General features: G+C 34.9%; 1 protein-coding gene across 11 annotated transcripts in view; it reads right to left on the reverse strand.

The window, feature by feature from the left end:
• Positions 1-19328, reverse strand: part of LOC118197749 (uncharacterized) — a 183771-nt gene that overhangs the window by 46047 nt on the left and 118396 nt on the right. For 6 of the 11 annotated variants that reach the window (XM_035369306.2, XM_085810110.1, XM_035369293.2 and 3 more), the window contains 2 exons: positions 11835-11977; positions 3893-4838 (listed from right to left, as the gene is read on the reverse strand). In XM_035369306.2, coding sequence (XP_035225197.1) covers positions 4686-4838; positions 11835-11977 — 296 coding nt within the window. In that variant the 3' untranslated portion in view covers positions 3893-4685. Of the gene's footprint in view, positions 1-634; positions 976-3892; positions 4839-11834; positions 11978-19328 lie in introns of those variants that run through there. The other 5 variants (XR_015039272.1, XM_085810113.1, XM_085810115.1 and 2 more) reach the window with 2 other exon arrangements.

The raw sequence follows: 19328 nt of genomic DNA on the forward strand, positions 1-19328 counted from the left end.
TTATGCTGTAAGCAAATAACCACTATATGAGGTTTCACTTCACGTAACTTTTTTCAAATAAATTATTCATATTTCTATCTTGTACTCCCAAAATTAACACATTTAATGTTACATAAACTCTATTAATTATTCACAACTTTGTTTCAAAAGAAATTAATGAAAAAAAAACCATTCGAAATTTTCTTCATCCAATTAATAATAATGAACATTAAAATATGCATAACAATGTTGGATTATATATGGTTTAACAAAATATTTAATACAGCAATTTCATTTTAGCCTCATACGTGGATAGAAAAATGGATCCCCCCCCCAAAAAAAAGCAATGTATGCAATGTAAGCTACCATATGATTATTTAAATTTTCATACAATACTTTAGTAACGCAAAAAAAACATTCCTTTGCTTTCATGTCTTGCGTAACTCAATAACTAATGCACGCATTAAATATTTTCAATGTTTACATGACTTAAAAAAAAAAAATTAGTTTTTGGTTCGGCGAAATATAATCAGCATATTTTTAAGACATAAAAAAATATTCCTTCTGCCCTACCACATCACATACGTATCAGTCGAAAAATTCAAAATTGAATCATGCAAGAACTTTTTTAGATTTAAGTATGGTAAGTTCAAATTTATTAGTACATAATATTCAAGTGATGAAACACCTACATCAACAAAGCTTAAAAAAATATTTCTAAATTATAATCCAAAACAAGTTTTCAAAAATATAGTTTCAACAGAATACAAAAAATATATTTGTGCATCTGCTGTAAACACATTGATCCAAATTATCAAGTCTGAAATTATGACTTTTCAGTCTTTAAGCACATTGCTCCTTTAGAAGGATTGAAAATCAAGTTCACGCATCTGTTTTTTCTTTATCACTGAACTCCATTACAGAAATATTCAACTGTCAGCAAAATTCACTCAAACATTAGATTCGATTACACGTGCATGGCTGTACTGGCATTTCCTATAATTTCAGATTATTTCATATTAACAAATGATTATAAACATCTAAAACAGTAAAACGTATCAAAAACATTAGTTATTGCATTACTGTAGCGCACCCTCCTTCAAGACCATTGCATAAACATCGCAAAGCATTGCTAGCAAGAACGACCCCTTGTTTATTGTTTGGCAACTTCCATTTCTGAAAGAAGGAAGTAGGAAAATTTGTTTCCCTTACTTCAGCTTTAACATGGAGAAAAATGGTTGTACTTTCAGAAAATAGTGAATGAAAGTAGTCGTGTTAAAGAGATGATATTCAATATCAGTGTTTATTTTTACTCTCAGAAATGCTGACATATGCGTATATAAGTATGCGTGCGCGTGTGTATGTGTATTCAGAGAACCAACTCGTGGCAACCACCTCCCTAAGATAACCACCTCTAAAAGAAACCACTATTTCTGAGAACATAAGAATATGCTGGTATTAAACATGCTTTCTCTAAGGCAACCACCAGCAAAGAAAATTCTTGAAGTGTGGCTGGTCGCCATAGAGAGACTCATTTCGTGGAGGCAACCTCTCTAAAACGACTACTTCTAAAAGATAAAGATATATGTGAGAATATAAGTATAATACTGGTGCTGAACGTCACCCGCAAAGAAAAATTTTTTGGCACATATGGCCCCCCTGAGCCCTGAGGTTTTCGCACGCCGTTAATAAAGATGGATGTGTGGCGCCTACTCAAATTTTACGGAGTTATTATTGGCTGGAATAAGCTCATGTCAGACAACGATTCACCAATTAGTTTGAAATGAGGCGTGATTGCGTCGGTTGTTTCTGTATAATTTATAATTGGGGGATAAGTTAAAAAGAGAGAGATTTGGTTGAAAGGGGCAGAGTTGTTTTTCTTTCAGCTACCTGTTTTGAGTGGGATGGTCGGAGTTTTCGCCAGCGACTTGTTTTGAGCTGGGGAGTCAGTGAGTTTCCTGCAGCTACTTATTTTGAGTTGCAGGCTCCGAGTTTTTTTCTTCGACTACTGACTTTGAGTTGGATGCGGAGATAGCAAAAATGAAGAAAAGTAATAAAAAAAAAAAAAAAAAAAAAAAGTGGATTTGGCTGAAGGAGAGAGTTTTCTCACTAGTTTTGCTGGATTTCCCTTACCGTGGTACAGACTTGAGGTAGTTGAAAAATTAAGCGAAAAGCCGGAGAAAAGCAGGCTTATCCCGAGATGGAGGAAGAATTTTATTGGCTATATCTAGGAATAAACGGCGTAATAACTAAGAAGAGAAAGCAGTTTCGAGCGTATGTGAGATAAAAGAAAACTTGCGAAGCAGCTCGACCTCAAGGAAGATGACCAGCGGCATGAAATGAAGAAGTGTGTAATGTAAGAGAAACACAGAAACTCATAAAACACCTCAGAAGAAGATGCGACAAGCTGTGCGATGTTTTCGGAGGTGTCCCAGTTGCAGAAGCCTAAAGAGACAATCCGAATAAATATCGGTTCCTGTTTTCCGACGTACCATAAATAGACGGTTCCTAGCTAATATTCAGCGTAAGAGAGAAAAACGGCTTTCCTTTACGAACAATATCAAACTGTGTTACGTATTATAAGTGACTGTGTTAAGGACAGATGTCAGTGTTGATCGTACTGTATCGCTAAATTTGTTTAGTTTCTTGACTGTGAGGAACCCTGAAGTCGGCAGTCGTAAGTACCCTTCATCTTCTCTTTGTTGTAGAGTGACTATGCAAATCTGAATTTTATTCAAATGGTAAATATTTATTCTGGAATTTAGGATAAAGCTTTTATGTGCATGTGTATTGTGACTTTAATGTGTTATTGGGAAACTTGAAAATGCATTTTAAAAACACACAAAAAAATTAATAATTTTATAGCTAGGATAAGTGTTTATTTATTATAGGAATATGTTTTTTGTCCATGACAGATTCACTTAATGAATTGTAAATATCATTATACAGATTGAACTCGGGTTTTTATCATAATCACTGTTATATTTGTACTAAATTGTCAAAATGTTTATTAGGCAGCAAGAATAAAAATCTGTAGTTTCTCAAAATTTGGTATGTGATTATTTCGCACTAAGTGCTCCATAACACAACGAAGAATGGAAAAAAAACCTAAACAAAGGGAAAAAAAAACCCACTGAAAAACGTATCGTACTACATAACTTTAAAACTTTAATGAGCACGAGACCTGCGATAACACACACTAATTAGAATAGTAAAATTGCTTAGAAGCGGACTAGATGCAAATTTAATGTAGAAGACTAAATGGAAGAAAAATTCATAGCACCATAGGAGAAATGTGGATTTAAAAAAAAAAAACTAATTTAAATACATTTATGAGCATTGATAGCCAAGATCCTCCGCCTAACAGCCATGATCTGGTAAACATCCTAAGGCTCGTTCTCAGCTATCGCAAATCCTCGGTTAAGGAAGTTTTTGTTGCTTTTGATCTTGAGCATTAGCAGAAAATCTTCCAGAAGAACGGTGGTGGCAAAAATTTCAATATATATCAATGAATTTTTATTTCGTTAATTAGTTTGAGGCAGTTTACAAGAACATTACAGAAAAATTGTCCTAACACAAAAACGCATATACTACACATACATCAACACAAACACAATTTCTATTTCCGAGGGCAACAAGTATCCCTTTTACTTTGATATTATAGAACGACCATGCTTTTGATATTATAGTTGCCATAACAAAGAGTTAGTATTAAAACCTGTTGATGTTAAACAGGTTGATGTTACATATAATTTTAATCAGAGATGTTAAACATCTCTGATTAAAAATATATGTAAAATATACGTAAAAATAATGTTTCGTAACTACTTCTGTATTTCTAATGTTTCAAAAATGCACAAACGTAAATATAAAAAAACAAAAATAAATAAAAGACTAGGAAAACGCATTAATCTAAGATTTCACAGCTATTTTATTTAACAAATTTACAAACTATTTTTGACGTGTAATAAAACAGCTTATTTATCCAGTTGTTATTTTAAGCACACACCTTATTATGAACAATGATTTTCCAGCTTCACCTTAGACAATAGAATTCTTCACTTGCAAAATTCAACAGAACTTCATGAAAACATTGTAAAGGCAAATAGTTTTAGTTCTGTCTGCATTTCCCTGGACTGGAGCAAAAGTTGATCCAAAACGAGACTGAATTTGCCAAAACAAAATTTTTTCGTTATTGCATTAATCACTTTCCTGCAAACGGCTTTGTTATCATAAAAAGGGCATATGGTGCATGATTGTTTCTGCCTTTTGTTTGCTTAGACAAATTTCATAAATTAGTAAAAAAAAGATAATTCCCCAAATTTGAACAAAACATCTTAACTGTTCAGGCGAAGAGAATATGTCACCGACCATCTCCCTTTATATAACGTAAAATCACTTCGATTAAATGATGCTGCAGAATATACCAGAGTATTCACATAATATTCTATCAGTTAAATTATCAATATGATTTCATTCCATACTCAGATTGCAAACAAGATGTTAACAAATGGAGATTATTACTTGGGAATTATTTGATTTCGACATTTAGATGAAAAATAGGAAAATTTCAAAAGAATTTGAAGAGAGTGTTGTCAAAAAGAACAGCAGTTTGAGTCTCCGAGGATAAGAGTGTGTTCGGTTTTCTTTCATCATACAAATACCGCATTTATCAGTTTGATGTTCCAACTGTTAAAAAATTTCTTTCACTTCCGAAGCACTTCAAGTTCAGTGCTGTCTGCTCCTTCATTTTTCCCATTAGCGGCTTTTGTACTTTTTGGACGACGTTGGGAATAATTTATTCCATAGAATAGAGTAAAAACGGCAACTGTTGCCATCCATATTCCAATAAGTCCCACCTATTAAAAAATGCAGAAACAGTAGTTGTAACGCTTATATAATGTGAAAAACCATTTAAATTATATTCATCGTGTTCTACAGTATTTTTTAACTGCACAAATCATGTTTACCTAGATTATATTAGAATATTCATTATATAAATTAGTTCTTGATACAATAAATGCAGCAGGAAATGATTTAAAATAAAGATAAAAATCTTTAAAATATTCTCAGAGACAGAAATGCCAATTTAGCAGACTAAACAATCGGATTCACATTCCCATCCCCTTGAAGAAAATGGGAAAACGTTTTCAATGACAAAAGTATTTTTTAAATGAAAATATCATACGTAAGGAAATGGTGTTGCTGAATAATGAAATAACTTTATACAATATCTAATTAACACCTGAAAATCCAGTCGCTCATTTCGAAATGCAAATAGTACAAAAGTACTTACACGCGGAGAAGAAAACTTTTATGATTTTTTATCTTTTAATAAAAATATAATGTTTTAATCAGTAGAGTTCTGCTAAGTCTAGAACCTTGTCTCATTGTTCTACAAACTCTAATAGACTGTAAAGCGCGTTGTCGCTTAGTCTGAAGCAAATGAACAAGCCGTAAGAAGGTTAAAATAACTTTTGCATGTGACTCTTAACCGCACAGAAGGTAGTACGGGTGCTGCAGGCAAACCTCCGTTACTTGCGGGTATTTGATATAAGATGGAATTAATTTCAATGGAGGTAGCGCAGTCCGAGACTACACGCAAAATAGACTACTACAGTTAGCTCATGGTCATTATCGAGACAGATTTTAAACGTCATCTAGCCAGATGCTAAAGCCGTAATAACTTTGGCAGAGCTAGCGATAGAACGTAATTGACAAGGCGAGACGGCCAGAACCTCTATCCTAAAACATTCAAATCCTTGGCTTAAATTCACAACAACAATGTTGCATTCTGAACTACTGAAAGAAAAAAACTTTTTTTTTTTTTTTTCAATGGCAGATTGTGAACAATTACAAATGTAACCCAGTCCATTAATCTATACAAAGCCGGATGTGGTGGTCTCTTTATTATGGAGGCACATAATAGGTGAGCCACCATCGCCTTTCCTATGAAGGGGACGGACAGTTACAACCATGCCTTCTACGGGGTTCGATCCCAGGCCCTTCGACATCGCAGTCAGTTTCCCTGACCACTATACCGAATGAGCGGCACTGAAAGAAGTTAAAGTTCAAATCATAATTGCATTCTGTTGAAGACTACTGAAAGAAGAAGTTAAAGTTCAAATCATAATAACTGATTAATTAACATAAAATTCTACAAATCAATTTCTTTACTATTGGCGAACAGCATTCGTTGAATTTGCTTTCATTCATAGCAACTGTCATAAAGCCTGTGTTTGCTAAAACTCTTTTTGCCAATGTGTCATCACTAATACTAGATCTAAATTTATTTCTTGTTTTAGCAGCAACACTGAAAATCCTTTCGTTCTCTGTATTGCTACTGTTAGGATGTCATCATTATTTTAGACGGTTTGCAGGGTTTTTATGCTTACTAACCAGGTACCTCACCGTTCTATTTTTACTGTCACATCTACTAAGACGCCAATTAGTCAGTTTTGAAGCACAGAGTTCTTTAGTTCCAGACAGAGCTTGTGGCAGTAATCGCTGACCGTTTTACTACATTCTTCCAGCGCCTGATTTATTTAACTTGGCTTTTAGTCTTGCTAGCTGTAAATGCTCGCGTAAACTAAGGACCTGGGAGAAAGCTTGTAAAAGCTCTTCGCCTTATAAATCTCTTATTTTAATACTTAAATTTTATTCTAGCTTTGTTTCTATTGTTTCCGCAACTGTAGAGAATGTTTCTTTCACTATACAGATTGCGTAAATGTTAATCTGACAAGCTAATAAACGGGCTTAATTTAAACATTCTTTGGAGTTACTTTACTTAGAGAATAAGACAAGCGATAAGTTTCTGGCTGTCTTCACGGATCCAGAGACTAACATTTAGAGCTGTTAAAATCTGTAGAAGCTCCAACTACATTAAGATTTCAAGAGCACTCATGGGTTTTCAGTGAAACTCCAATAAGCGGAAATTCCTGATGGTTTCGAAATTTTATCTAAATTTTTTGTTGCTAACTGCAAACTTGTGACTGAAGCTAATCAGTTGCAACAATAATTGAATTTCGGAAATGGCTGAATTTCGAAACCGGAAATGTATTTGCATTTGCTTGAGCATAAACATCTGCCAAATTTAGCCCCTGAAATCACTGCCTGTTGACTTAATATTAGTATGTAATCATATATATAGCAGAAAAAACTTCTAACAGGAAGTAAATAAACCTGTGCAAGTTGCGTCACTATTTTCCTTACCCTCGTCGCTCTCTCTGTATTAAGCGGGAAGAGCGAGCTGACATCTTAAGCTCTGCTGTGCCACAAGGCCCTGGCCCATAAAAGATGACAGCAGACTTTTGCATCTTTCAGACACACCACGAAGGGTATTGCGTGGAGCCTATGAATCTGGGAAATGACTGGCGTGACGTTAAACTGCACCTGCTAATACAACGCTTTGATACTGACTGCTCTGTGGGCCAGATGTTCATATGGAAGTACAGGGTTTAACTCTCTCCCACAGTTTACTGGATACTTTGATACCTATCTTTATGTTGATGTCGACGCACATTTACCATGCTGTTACCATCATTTCAAATAACCCCAATTAGGAAAAAACATACGTACCTTAACTCAGGGAGTAACAAATTAAGGTGAATTGCAAGTAATAAAAAGTTTCTCAGAGACGTGCCTGTAAATTACTGGAGCCCCAGGTTCGTGTGTTTGTACGAACAAGTTACAATGCCTGTGAAAATTAACTATACCAGTGCACTTTTATATTCCTTAAAGATAACAATTCCTACCATAATAACCTGAGTCTTACAGTAATATTTAATCACAGTTTTATAGATTAAAAAATGACAAATATAATAAATTATTTTTAAATAAAAGACATGAAATATAGCGTTGAAATAATACAAATAATTGTAGAGACATAAGGATTTTTTTTGGAAGCAGGTAACATGAAAAATTAGCAACGCCTTCGACGGGAATCGAACCACGGACCTCTGGAATACCGGCCCAGCGTGCAGAACCACTACACCACGAAGGCAAGCTAGTAAAGTGAGAGAAATACCTTATATACTCCCCTTTTTAAAGGAAGACTGGATTTTTATGGGACCCAATTGCCAAATCCTGGGTGTGGCGGATCCTCATCCAACTCCCTTTTAGTTCGGGCGCCACTAAAATAATTGCCATTAGGTAGTTTTGGAAGCAGGCAAGATGAAAAATTAGCAACGCCTTCGCCGGGAATCGAACCACGGACCTCTGGAATGCCGGCCCAGTGTGCAAAAGCACTACACCGCGAAGGCACGCTAGGAAAGTGGGAGAAATACCTTATATAGTAAGACACTCTATAACAAAAAATCGACGCACCAAGAAGAAATCATCCGATTGCTTTGAAATTTCGTATGCATAAATGTTTTGACCAAATTATGCGAATGATTAAAATTTGGTGTCTAATAAATGAATAGTGCGATCTCCAGTGCATCCGAACTGCGCATCCAGCAGATGTATATAAGGTGCTGTTCTTGAACTATTGTTAAATATTTCTGTTGCATTGTGATTTAGGATACCTTTCAACGACTGAAAAAATGCCTCGCCGCAGGATTCGAGCTCAGTACGAGCAACTCTCAGAGTTTGAAAGAGGTAGTATCATTGGACTGAAAGAGGCAGGTTGGGCAAATCGGAGAATCACTCGTCATATGTCAAAGCGGCGATTAGAAATACAAGCAAGAATGGGTGGACAATGGCAGATTTCAGCGTCATGAAGGCAGCGGTTGACCTAGGGCCACAATAGATCGAGAGAACAGAGTGATTGTCAGATCAGCTGTCACAGCGCTTAATTAATCCTTATCAACCATCAGATGTGCGACCCGCACACGAGCGTCCAGCATGATCTTTCACAGACGGCTGATAGAGCGAAATCTATGCTCGTACCGACCGTTACGCCACCTGCCTCTTAGCCCGCACACTGTACAGCCAGATTATGGTGGTGCTTGGCTCGATCAGGTTGAAATGATGCTGACTAGGGACGTATTGTCTTTAGCGACGAATCCCGCGTCCAACTGTGTCATAACGATTATCGAAGACGTGTCTGGAGACGCCCAGAGCAGCGTGCCGATCCTGCTTTCACTATTGTACGCCACACAGACCCTCAACTAGGAGTTATGGTCTGGGGGCCACTTTTCTTGATAGCTGGACCCATTTGGTCGTCATTAGAGGCACACTTACAGCACAGCGGTTCGTCGGCGACATTCTGAGACCTGTTTTGCTACCGTTCCTTTTGCAGTACCCTGGCCTTATTTTTCAGCAAGATAATGCCAGACCACATACGGCATGCGTTGCTATGAACTGTCTCACAGCTTGTCAAACACTTCCTTGGTCAGCCAGATTGCCATATCTCTCTCCCATCGAGCATGCCTGGAATATGATGGGAAGGCGACTGCATCTTTCAGGTACTGTTGATGTCCTAGCCTGACAACTAGACCAAATTTGACAAGAAATACCGCAGTAGATTATCCGGGAAATTTATCAGTCTATGCCACGCCGTGTGGCAGCTTACATTCAGGCTAGAGTCACACCTTATTGAGCTCGTTACTTTGTAACTATGTAACTCTGAAATAAATCATTCAGTTGTTTTGAAATTTTAATCATTTTCCATTCTGTATATAATCTTCCTACCCACCAATTTTTGTCTCCATTGGACAACTCCTTCATGGTGCGTCGATTTTTTTTGTTATAGAGTCTATAATTAATATAAAAAATGCACAAATTTTTCAAGCATTTTTAATAACCTAGACATTTTTACTTTTAAAGGAAGTAAAAATTATCAGTAATATTTTCAAAATCTACTTAATCACTTAACTCATATTTTACAGGGACGGCTGTCACATTTGAAAGCTTTTCTTGATCATGTGAAGATCTTGTATATATTTTTATTATTATTCTAAGCTTGCTGAAGCTTCCTTTAGCCACTAGCAATAATAATTGGGAACGTTTAATATGTTCTTAAACACTGCTTCCAAATTTCGATGCGACTGAACTAAACTAAATTCGTGACCTGCTTTTAAAAGATCTAAGCTAGTAGATGCTCTAGTGCCCGAAAATATGGAAATAACATAATTTTTTAATTTTAGATATTTGTAGCTGAAATCCTGTGTCATTTATATCGTCCGGATATTTAAGTGCTTAATTATAAGCTGTTGCTTACAAATTACTTAAATCTAACGACATTAATTTTCACTAGTTAGAAACTGAAAATTTTTCGTATCTCCATTTCAATTGCGAAATTTTTCTTTAATTTCTTATGTTGTGAAAGAAATATTTGTGTGAAAAGATTTGTTTTCTTAACAACTGATTTTGTCCATTAACTTATTAACCTTTCTTTACGGTTTCTGTATAAATTCTGTTGATACAGTTACATCTGAAACTAACTTTTTACATTTCTTGAGAATACTTCTCAAAATATTTTTCTCATCTGCTGTAAAAAAAAAAAAAAAAAAAAAAAAAAAAAAAAGACATAATGCCTCTATTAAGCGTGCAGAATTGTAAACAGTTATAGTTTTGATTACAAGGATTAATTATGTTTCTTGCCATATTAAATTCCATGCGGATAATATACAGCAAGATTTTTAGACTATATGTCTAAAAGCGCTGTTATTTTCGTCCCACTACAAAGACTTATCATTTGATGCCGAATGTTTTAATAACCGGCGGTCTTCCGTTATTTGTAGATATAATGATTTAATAGCGTTGATTCTTGATATCCATTGCATATACGTGTTATTTAGCTTGAAAATGAGAATATTGTTATAAAAGATACGAATAATAGTTCAATTTAACAGTGGCCAAATGTCAAAAACATTGGTGCATATATCTGCAAAATACTTTTTATTGCGTTTGTCCTAGAACGGAAAAATATCTCTTTAATACAAGCTATGGCTTCAACATAAGAAATCTGCAATAAGTTTCTGCCACAGTTACTTTATTAACGCACCAAATCCAAGCCAAATCTTAAATTACACTAAGAATCCTATGTAGATCTAAATTCTGTTGTAAACAGAAAATGGTTTCCACGATGAAATTATTTGATTCGATTGAATTCCGATTCGAATTTTGCTAAGTGCAATGAATTTTATAGCTTATTCCTTTTAGTTTTCTTCTCCTTTAACACATATCAATAAATAATGACTTCCAGTATGTTAAATAAAATCTGCAACTTTCATTCTTAATTGATATTCTTAATTTGTGAATTTTTTTTCTAGCAGCTACTAAATAATAATTCCGTGCTATAGTTGTTCCATTAATAATGGTATCCACAAGTGGCCGAGTATAACACTGGCAGCTTATCTTATGGTTTATGAGGAACAGGCTGCTCGAGTAGAGTTTTCAGCCTTTCGCATGAGTAACGTGAAAGCGAAAAATTTCGTTAGAATATCCTCCAGGAAAACACCTCTCCTAAATCAGATGGCTTCATGTGCTTTACTATAATCTATTAACCAGTGGGCAAAATTTTCATATTGGCATATCTTTTATCAGGCAAGTGGATATTTATTGCAAGAAAGTTTATATGAGCTTGAGAAAAACGCCAAGCCAATTACTATATTTATATGCCAGCTAACTCTAATTTAAAAATGACAATAAATCGGCTGTCAGATATTACTGTTACATACTTTTCGTTCTCATTATATCCCTACAGTACAAATATGACTTTAAAATTAATAAGCATTAACAATTCTTTATCTCTACATTTATCCCGCGTCACCAGTTAGCCTAGTGAGCTTTAATGTGTTAAATTTTGCGAATAAGATAGGCATTTGAAACTAACGTCGTTATGATTTTTGTTAGCAGTAGGACCCACCCATAGGGGGGAAAGAGAAAAAAAATAAAATATCTTTACTAACCTGAGTCCAAAATGCCCAGTCGTGGGTATACCAAGTAGTCATGCGGACAATATGCAGAAGTCCATAAGCTGTTGTCAGTTGGGTAATAAGTTCTGCCATATTACCAGAAAGGTATGTCAGTGGAATAGTAAAGCACACAAGACCTAAGAAAATTAATTATTCATTTATTAAAAATTTTAATACATGCTTTAAAATATTTCATTTCGTCCCCTTTTTGAGAGCAATTTTTTAATTAAACACGCCTGTACAAAAATTTTAGCCAAAAACAATTGCTACTACATTTACCTAGGTAAGACGAAATACTTGTGTAAAGGAGTCTAATCATTGTTTCAGCTGAAAAGTTCCTTCTATATTACAAATGCATTAGATTATTTCTGAAATTTCAAAATCAAGGACCGATTTACAAACTGGAGATGTGAGACAAACTCTCTTATGGAGGCCTTTCTCTTTTTTTATTTCAACATAGTAGGTATTACTGTCCTAGAATGTCTTCCACGAAGGCATTCCTTCTCTTAGATAGATAGCGCTAGTATGCTTTTCATTAATTAAATAAACCAAACGAAACCAGAGCACGATATCGCTGATGCAAATTATATAGCGTATTTTATGTGTTAAAACTTTTAAGTTCTTTCTCGCCATTAGCAACGCAGCATTTATCTCTCTGAAATTTTGTGGCAACACTGCTCTTGAAATGTACGAATCGTCCAGGCAGCCATGAAGGAAGCTTGTCTATTTAGTTCGCGACACGAAATTATGTAACTGTAATTGTAAATAAGTTTGTGTATCAAAACTCGTGTTATGGAAATTACAGTGGTCTACTAATTCGATGGATACCGCGAAACATGGTCGACATCGAGCTGATGAAGCTGGAACTGTTTTAAAACAAAATTCTGAAAGCTGAAATGAATAGCGCAAAAATGGCTCCCGGAGAATTCTCGCAAGTAATTATCTTTAATCGAGAAAGAGGATATATCAGATCACAGATAGCGAAAATAAACTCAAGTAGCACACGACGTTGCAAAGTGGTCATGGCAACTTTTACGACGTCTTTACAACGTTGCGAAGATGCAAAATATTTGCCGCTGCATCTTGGCAATTTGTCGACGTCGCTGAAACGTCATGATATGACCGCTTTTAGACGTGGTCATTTTAGCACCTTTTTCATAGTTCATCAGATACCTCATGGATACCAGATAGATACCTGATGGACGATAATTATTATTACAAAGAAATTATTACAAAGTTATTTTTACAAAGAAAAGAGACTAAATCTGCCCTTTCAAGATTCTGAAGTCCGCATAAGATTTGTTTTGCAATGTTTCATTACTTTATTTCATCTTAATATATTAATCTAAAGTAGATTCATCTAATGAAATATAAATTTAATATAAATACTTGAATTATTAAATTTAATTAGTACTAAAAATAAGCGCTAAATTATTGTTTAAAATTTTGTTAAAATAATTAACACTTAAAATACTTTTTAATAAATATTATAGCAAAATATTTAAAAGTGAAACTAATCTATAAAGTAAGTTGCATTTTATGCTCTATAAGTAGTTATGCATTTTATATATTTTAAAAAATCATGTTTCCGAAATCAATGCAAATCACATGTTAACAATTATTTCACTGCTAAAATATGACTTTATTATTTTTGAAGTAAGGACGAATTTATTCGAATTAATATGCTGACATAATATGAAACAGTTTACTGCATAACAGAGCGAAAAGTACAATCTTCGCGAAGATGTATACACGGATAAAAATGGGGCGATTTTAAGAATTCCGAGAAAACGTCCAGTGTTAAAAGACGATGCATACCCATGCATTTTTAACATCTGTCCAGTATATATGAGGGAAAACTCACCGACAATCAAGAAAAACAGAAAGGAAAATTTAATGGAAAAGGAGAAAAAAAAAAAAATATTAACAATTTTAATGGAAAACGACAAAATTAATGGCTTGATAAATTACTAATAAATGTTGAAATCAAAATTAGAGAAACTGTGAACAAAAATACGAAATCCATTACCTATTAAAAATCTGATGAAGTGTTTGTTATGTTTTAACGTTTTTTCCGTGCATTCAAAAATGCTTGGTTTAATCCTAGTATTACGGTACACTCGGGATTTGGCGACACTGACATTACAAATGTTTCAGCGAACCCGATAAATATATATATATATATATATATTTTGTAAATTTCTTAATGTAAAACGCAACGTATTAATTTTATTTAAAATGTATTTTCCCGATTGGCAACAACAGTTTTTTTCAGAACGATAATATTTTTGAACTGTAAGTTTTTGAGCAGTAATGTTGACGGTAATGTTTCTGAATAAAGCAAGAATTTAACAATTAATGTTTTGACGGAATGTGTTTGAATAAAGGAACTAATTAATTGCTAACATAATGTAAACGCAACGCATTAATTTTATTTAAAATGTATTTTCCCGATTGGCAACAACAGTTTTTTTCAGAACGATAATTTTTTTGAACTGTAAGTTTTTGAGCAGTAATGTTGACGGTAATGTTTCTGAATAAAGCAAGTATTTAACAATTAAAGTTTGACTGAATGTGTTTTTAATAAAGGAACTAATTAATTGCTAACAGTGAACATTGTTCGTAATTCTATTCAGTTGAAATAATTCCTCTAGACCATTTAAAAAAGATTGTATTAAATTATCAGAAGTACTGTCGAAAGGTTTAATGCAATCGAATAAATCGCTGAAACGTTGTACTGAATTGCTGTTCGACATTCCATGTATATTATTTACTGGATGATTACATAAACGAACATTTGAGCTTGAGGCTTGCGCGCTTTGGCTAGCAGCCAAATTCGAACAAGTTAGTAACTGCGCAATAATTTGACTCCATCTTATTTTCAGGAATATTTTCTTCACGCTTTTGTAATTCACCGTCGAAGTTAAATACTAGAGAGCTTCAATACAGAAACAGAACGGCGTATAAAAATATAATGATGGCAGTTTATTTTAAACTGAGAAGAAATCATCGTGGTAATGCCCGATTTCTGCTTATTTTGTTTGTGAATATCTATTTGCAACGTGCTAAAATCGTCCATACAGTTAAATAGTGTTCTGTTTTGGTGTTTTATGACTTTCCGGTGATTAAAATTATATTGTGGTTATCCAATCTTCAGTGGTTTCAGTGGTGCTATATTTGGATACACGGATTATCGTTATATTTGGATACACGGATTCGGTTATAACGTCCTAAGTGCCATATCGTATATCATTCATATTAATCGATTATTATGTTCATGACACAGGTTGGTGCTCAGACTTTGCTCATATGATTGAAAAATAGTGTTAAGGAAACACTAGCTTTACTATGAAATATTGTAATCTATAATTATTCCATACTTAATTGTGTAATACTGAAAAACACCAAATTGCAGTTTATTATTTGTCGTTTAGTATCTATTCTTTCAAACACTGTGTAATTCGCGTTTTTTTAAATATTGCCGTTATGTATGTCTATTAGATTATCTCAATAAATGAATGTTGGAAATTAGGTTTTGTTCTTTATTAAATTTAAGTATATTCACTATACTTAGATAAGTATATTAAGATAATAAATAGAAACAAAACGTTTCATCGTGTGCTATTTAATGAAGAGCTTATTATAGGATTGCAGAGGAGAGGAATGCATCGGGTGCCTGTAAGAAAACCACTCATTTCTGCCCGACATGCAACAATTCGTTTGCAGTGGCGTCGGAAAAGAAGACACTGGACATATGATGATTGGAAACGGGTAATGTGGTCGGATGAATCATACTACGCCTTATTTTGAACTGATGGAAGACGTCGATTTTGGCGAGAACCCCCATGAAGCTATGAATCCATCTTGCATTCCTCACACTATGCAAGGGTCTGGTGGGAGTATCATGATATGAGGCATGTTCTGCTGGCATAGAAATGGTGCCCTGGCTTTCTTCGAGGTTAAACAAACAGCCATGACATACCTAGATATACTGGTAGATCAAGTGCACCCTGCAATGTTACATTTTTACCCTGATGGCGACGGATACCTCATGGACGATAATGCAATTATACATCATACCAGAAGTGTTCAAAATTGGTTCGATGGACATCAGTTTGACTTCCAACACCTTCTCTGGCACCCGCATAGCCTGCATCTTAACACCATAGAAAATGTGTGGGATATGGTGAAAAGATGCATCCGACAGCTCTCTCCTCTTCCATCTAATTTACAAGATCTAAAACGTTGCATAGCCAATGCATGGACGTAATGCACTCCTGAACGGAGTGCATTCGCATTATTCTGGAGTGCAACGCTGATATTTTGCAGTGCACGCACGTAAATGTACTCCAGAAGCATGTAGACTCGATGCCTAAACGAATCAGAGCAGTTACCCGTGCAAACGGTGGTCCAATAAAATATTGATTTTGCGTTTCTAATTCATTGGCCAGTGTGTGTGTAATCGATGTGTTATTGCGTATTCAGTGTGAAAATGTTTAACATTGTTGTAAAGAATATCTGTTAAATATCTCGTTGGGCCGGTTTCTAATGCGGGCCTACTGTACGTCCAGTAGGTATAGTAGTGGGGCGGAGCAATACTTGTAAAATCACCGACGAAGTTCTGGTGATCCGTCCACTTTTCTCTCCCCCTGTCTATTCTACAAATTACTTTAATTTATGAATTTGTCTTTCTTTTTATCTAATAACCGCAAGTGGCGGAGTTTTCTTAGTGCGCAAAAATTGTTCAATTGTTTAATTCAAGTCTTAAATAAAAAGGTTGTTTAAAACATTCTTAGGTTCCGTTAAAAGTTTACAGAAGGGTCAATAATTCGCTTGCCAGTCCAAGTAGGGTCTAGAAATTAAGTTATATCATTCAGGGTAGAAGACCCTACAAAATCACAAAAATAAAACAAAATCAATACAATAATATTACCCATCAGTTAGTAATGAAGTATATGAATAAATATAGAATTAAATAATTCTGGTTTTCCGCATTATTGAAATATATCATCTTTTTGTAGGGAAGGGTTTTTTTATCTACTTCAATACGATGTTATTAATACTAAAATCTCTCTCAGCATCCACGCTATTAACGAGATTATGAAGGCTTTTAATAACTGTATTTGCAGAGTTCTTGTTACAGAATGCTGTTGCTTTAAGAATCCGTATGACATCAACATAGATATTGTTATGGATTTGGTATTTAAATAGCTAATGCTAGTTGAATTATAAATTAAATTGTTTTATTCCCCGTGCAGCGTAGCACGTGACGAATATTAAAGGAAAGCTAAGCCGGAAAATTAAAAAATACAAGAGCACGTGCATTTAACATTTAATAAATACATAAATATCTCATTTTTATTTCGAGAAAGTTCCAGAAAATTCTCACGCGCGATTTAAAATCTTACAAAAAGGAGGAAAACCTCTCAATTCAGTTGTTGTTAGTTTGTTGTTGTTTTAAGAGTTTGTTTAGAAAACTGTTCTTGTTGACTGTAGCGAATTCGCGGATTAGCTTTCTTTAGCTGTTTTGAATTAAGTTCTCTTGAACGTTTGAATACTTAAAAGATAACTACTGTGAGATATTGTAATACTGCACGAGTATCTGAGGAAATTTAAGCATTTTTGTTGTAATAATAATAAATTTTGTTAATTTTCATCGGACTTGTGCATTCATTTCATAACGAACTCGTACGCACGCAGCAATATCTTTACTGATCACTGTAAGAAATTGGTTGTGAAAATGAATGTATCCATTAATAAGCTCGTCTTTTAGAACGTCCTCAAATAATGGCATTTTAGAGAAGCTTTAATTTTGGCTTCAAAGCTGATGTAAGAATGTTCTCTGCTGCAAACAAGCAAAATAATCTGCAAATATTCTCATAGGATTCATCTGTTTCTTAAGGAGGAACCTTGTTGCTTTTATTGTTTATTTACAAATGCCTTGCTTTTGGTACTTAAGCCATTAGCCGCCTTGTTTTTTAGTACTTCTCGGTTACAGAATTAAAACTATGTTTAATTGTTCGCCGTCCCGGTTCGTATAGTGGCTGGAGGTGGTGGCTGCCGTATCAGTGGGCCAGCGTTCAAATACCGGAGAAGGCATGGATACTTGTAGCCGTATAGTATCCATGGGGCACTTAAAATACTAGTGAGCAAGAAATCCTTAGTGGTTTGATGGTAGAAGAGGAGTAGGAGACTCTAGGATTTGCCCCGCCAGGGCATTCTCAGTCAACATTGATACTGAGTTATACGGTTAGAGCATTGGGACTATGCCTGTACAACAAATATTAAAATTCTGATGTCCCACCCAGTCCTTCCTATCTAGTTTGTTCTTTGACCATGGATTGTCCAGATCCACAAAGAAAACATGGCGAAGAAATTCTGAGTTGCAGAGAGATGAGCATTGATGCAATCATATCCGGCCAAAAGACTAAATGATGCCACAGCTGTAGCCCGAAGAGAATCTGGGATATCGAGTCCGCATGTGTATTAAAAGATGTCTGCACTCCTAAATAAATCTTAGGTTACATGTTCTCTTGGTGGCAAGAACCTGAAAGACACAACTTCAGTCCGAGATGATGACGGCTCTGGAGAAATGCAAGGCCATATCAATTGTCTCCAGTTCTCCATCAACCTAATGTTTTTGCACCGACTGCTTTATAAAAAAAAACGTTTGCTATGCATGTCAACTCCAGCTCCACATGCCTCTGCCTTTCATTGAACTGACGGTTCAATGAAAGGTCGGGGGAAATGGCTTTCGATGGTTTCCAGTGCAGCTGAAAGAGTAAGGGAGAAACATGTTCCTTCGTTGCTAACTTTAAAGAAAAGGTCAATACCCCTTGCAACGATCTTATCTGTTTGGGTATTAATGAAATAAATCTGTTGGGTACCATGGCCGGATTAAAAGATCATACTCTCCAGCAACACCAAGATATTATGCAATAAAGTAGGTAACATCGTTGAATCCTTGCTGGTCTTTAAGTTTCTCAAACTTTTGAAGTTATAGTTTCTCTAGTAATCATCATGAGAGAATCTCTAATTTTTTTTTTTTTTTTCATCAAACTCACAGCACGTTTTCGAATTTCGTGTTCAACTTAGGTTAGTTAGAAACTGCATGGCTGGAAAATTAGTGCTAACTCTTCCAATAATCAGGCGAAGAGCTTGGTTTTGGGCAGTTTCTAAGCTGCTGGTGTTTCCTCTGGAGCCGTTAGAATTCCATTACATTAGTTTAATTCAGGCTTGATATACACACCTTATAAGTAGAAGCAAGCGTTCGTCTATTCCTGCCTCATTTACAACTAGCCAAACGTTTAAAACACCATTGTATAATAGAGGAGAGATAAAATCTTGTCTGTTTGGGCTAAAACGACTGGCAACATGCCTTGGCTAGATTTAAAATTGCATTATTTGAACAATCCCGGTGATCCAAAACTTTTAAAGGCATTGTTTAACTTAGCATTCCGATTTTGCTTTAAAAGTATTAAGAAACAC

Source organism: Stegodyphus dumicola, chromosome X2, assembly GCF_044657685.1.
Source record: "Stegodyphus dumicola isolate Sdum_Otavi_A_Nest chromosome X2, ASM4465768v1".
In the NCBI taxonomy this organism is placed as follows: domain Eukaryota; kingdom Metazoa; phylum Arthropoda; class Arachnida; order Araneae; family Eresidae; genus Stegodyphus; species Stegodyphus dumicola.